Genomic DNA, 3116 nt, shown 5'->3' on the forward strand with positions numbered 1-3116 from the left:
TCATGTCTCGTTAAATTTTATGCTGAAGTTTCACACTTCATAATTTTAGGCTGATGAATGAGGTGGGGGGGAGGTTACTACATAAATATTGTCTTTTCCTAGGACCTTTTCTAATGTTCTTTCCTTTCCAGTTTTATTTTAATGTTCCAGAGAAAGCATGTAGGTTATAAATAAAATATAAAATACTGTCTATCATATTCATCTGATTCTACTTTCAGCCCTGCATTGAGCAACCATCCAAATGAAGTTGGGCTAAATAAGCATCCATACTTAGCCTATGTTAAATAGCCTTTATTGTTCTGAGATCAAGTTGGCAACAGCAAGCCTGACTCTGCTTTAAATGCTAAGTATAGACTTTGCATTCTACTTGTAGAACCGTGTCTTCAGTTGCTCAGTGGTAATTTCTTTAACGATCCTGAAAGGTAATAATTTGAGAGCCAGGTTATACAGTCAGGAAAAGCAAAGTTTTTCTTAAAGCTAGGATGGCATGGCAAACTTCATTTTTCAGCTTGCACAGAGCCAAGCAAAGCTGCATGGAAACCAGACGTGGTTATTACCTGTGTGTCACCCAGCACCTGGGAGGGTCATGTTAGGAGAGTTGCTTGTTCCAGCAAAGTGTGAATTAAACACCTGGTCGACAGATGCAATGCATCAATTAGTACAGTGAAACTTTTTGAAGTACACTACACAGAAGTACCAAAATCATGATTCAGCTTTTACCTTTATCTGTAATTAAATCTCGGTGTTTGCTTTTTATGTGAAGCAAGGAGAAAATGAGCGTCAGTTTGTCTGTGATTAATTCCAAAATGTTTAGTAATCTATATCTGTAAACTGAGAAAGAAGATTACAGCATTAATATGTAAAGAAACACCAGTGCTGCACATTTATTTAAATTAATGTGGTTTTACTGAAATGCAAGGCAGTTAAAAACCATGGTAAATATACCATGGAAATCCCTCTATATGTGCTGCAGGTTTTATTGTACAGTTGTAAGCAAAACCCACCAAATATTTGTCATGTGTTCTTCCTATATGAAATCAAAGAATAACTGTAATACTCATCTATACAAATAAAACAATGGTTTGTATTTAAGCTTGTGGTATTTCCTTAGATATCTTTCTCCATGGGCAGAGGCTGCCATGCTTCACTCATTTTCCATAATCTGATGAATATTTTCCTTACTGCAAAATAAATACAGTTTTAATCTTGTGGAAAAAAAAAAAAATCATAGGAGTAAGCGTAAAAAAAAAATGCTGTGACAATGTAGCATTTTCAAGTAAGAGCCATTAGAGATAGGTAGCCTTTTGCAATTCAAGCAGGCCTGGGTATTTTTGTTAAGTAGCCCTCTGAAAAAGGAAAGCAAGCTCTACTTGCCAACTTACAGCTTACTATCATCATTTGTATACGATAGCAAGCTAATTCTACATGTATATTTATCCTAATTAGTAGTGCCAGTAAAACTAGTTACAAGAAAACTGCAAAGACCAGGGAATAATATTTTCTCCCCCAGCTTCTTTATTACATGCCAAAAGTGTTCATCACTTTACCTTTAAGTTGCTTGAAGACATTCCCCAAGGTTGCTCCAAATTGCACATAGCAGATTATTTATACCTATCTGCACTTTGCATCTAGTGCCAGAATATTATGGACGGACAGATACATTTTATATTTGCTGCAGATTTTTTCTTACAGGTAGCCAAAAACGGTTCTTTGAAAAATTATCAATTTACTGTGACAAATATGCTGAACAAATCCCTGTAACTTTTGTGCTTGGTAAGTACTGATTACATGTGTTATTATTCCCCAATACTGTCTCTGTTCAGGCATTTTGTGACTGTCCATGCATGGAAGCATTTCAGAACTGAGAGGCACAGTGGGAGGTTAGAGTTTCACAACAAAATCTTCAGCTTCAAATAGGTGTCCTTAAATTTGAGTTGCTTTTGTAACGTCAACATTTATGGTCATGTTCTCAATATATCAACAAAAGATAAAAGTTTCCCTATGTATATATAGATATAGTGCGCACTAATACTGGTATATTGTGCTTGATCTTCTAAAGCACTAAACCGATTCAAGGTTTACTACAGAAGAGAAAACTTGGAAGTTCATGAGTATGAGATACTCAGCTGGAACAAGCCATTAAGTTGCACTGTCTACTAAATAATTAGCATTAATTGCCTCTTGGGTTTTGACACGACTTACTGCATTTATTTTGGGAAATGTAGCAGCTTAGTGACACTGTGCAAAATAAATCGAAGTAACCTAAACGGAAATCCTGATAGGCACTGGGCTTTCATGTTTTTCCTTCTAACCCCCAGGTTTCTACGTTACTTTGGTGGTGAATCGCTGGTGGAACCAGTTTGTGAACTTGCCGTGGCCAGATCGACTGATGTTCCTCATCTCTAGCTGTGTCCAGGGCAGAGACGAGTACGGGCGCTTGCTGAGGAGGACTCTCATGCGTTACGTGAATTTAACATCGCTGCTGATCTTTCGCTCTGTGAGCACAGCTGTGTACAAAAGGTTCCCCACCATGGACCACGTGGTAGGAGCAGGTACTAGAGTACTCCTCCTGAAAATTTCTTTCCCTCAGAGGTAGTGGCACAGGAAGGAAAGGAGACACACTAATTTTTTCCTTTCCTCTTTGCCCCCATGTGTGCCTCATACTAACCCATATTAAAGCTACCACATTTTTGCCCCTCACTTAAGTGACATGCCCTTAAGTGTGCACCTTTAATACTCTTACAGTCTTCATCTAGCAGCACTATAGAAATCTAATGAGTTTGAGGCTCTTACATGGATTTGCTCTCAGAGATCATGAACACAATAGGCCTCCTCCAAACGCGCAGGCATACGGGTCAGGTACAACATTCTCCAAAGCATGAAAAATAATGTAGTTGCAATATAGTATGATGCAGTAGGAATGGTGACTTGTTATTCGGCATTGCCTCGATAGAACTTTGTCTTGTGTACCTGAAGTGCTGGGGTTAAACCCCCAGCCCTGAATGAGGGTTGGTATATGGATGATGCCCACAACCAGGACCTTCCTGACTGATTTTCACCCAGGGTCTGGCCAGCCTTGGGTGGGAGCTGATTAGGAGATCAACAGCAGGTGCCCC

The 3116-nt window shown here is 38.9% G+C and overlaps 1 protein-coding gene across 1 annotated transcript in view; it reads left to right on the forward strand.

The window, feature by feature from the left end:
* Nucleotides 1-3116, forward strand: part of BEST3 (bestrophin 3) — an 18357-nt gene that overhangs the window by 194 nt on the left and 15047 nt on the right. The window contains exons 2-3 of the mRNA XM_008945368.1: nucleotides 1679-1773; nucleotides 2319-2552. Of these exons, the coding sequence (XP_008943616.1) occupies nucleotides 1679-1773; nucleotides 2319-2552 (329 nt within the window). The remainder of the gene's footprint in view (nucleotides 1-1678; nucleotides 1774-2318; nucleotides 2553-3116) is intronic.

The sequence above is a fragment of the Merops nubicus genome, unplaced genomic scaffold, assembly GCF_000691845.1.
Source record: "Merops nubicus isolate BGI_N331 unplaced genomic scaffold, ASM69184v1 scaffold21998, whole genome shotgun sequence".
NCBI lineage: Eukaryota > Metazoa > Chordata > Aves > Coraciiformes > Meropidae > Merops > Merops nubicus.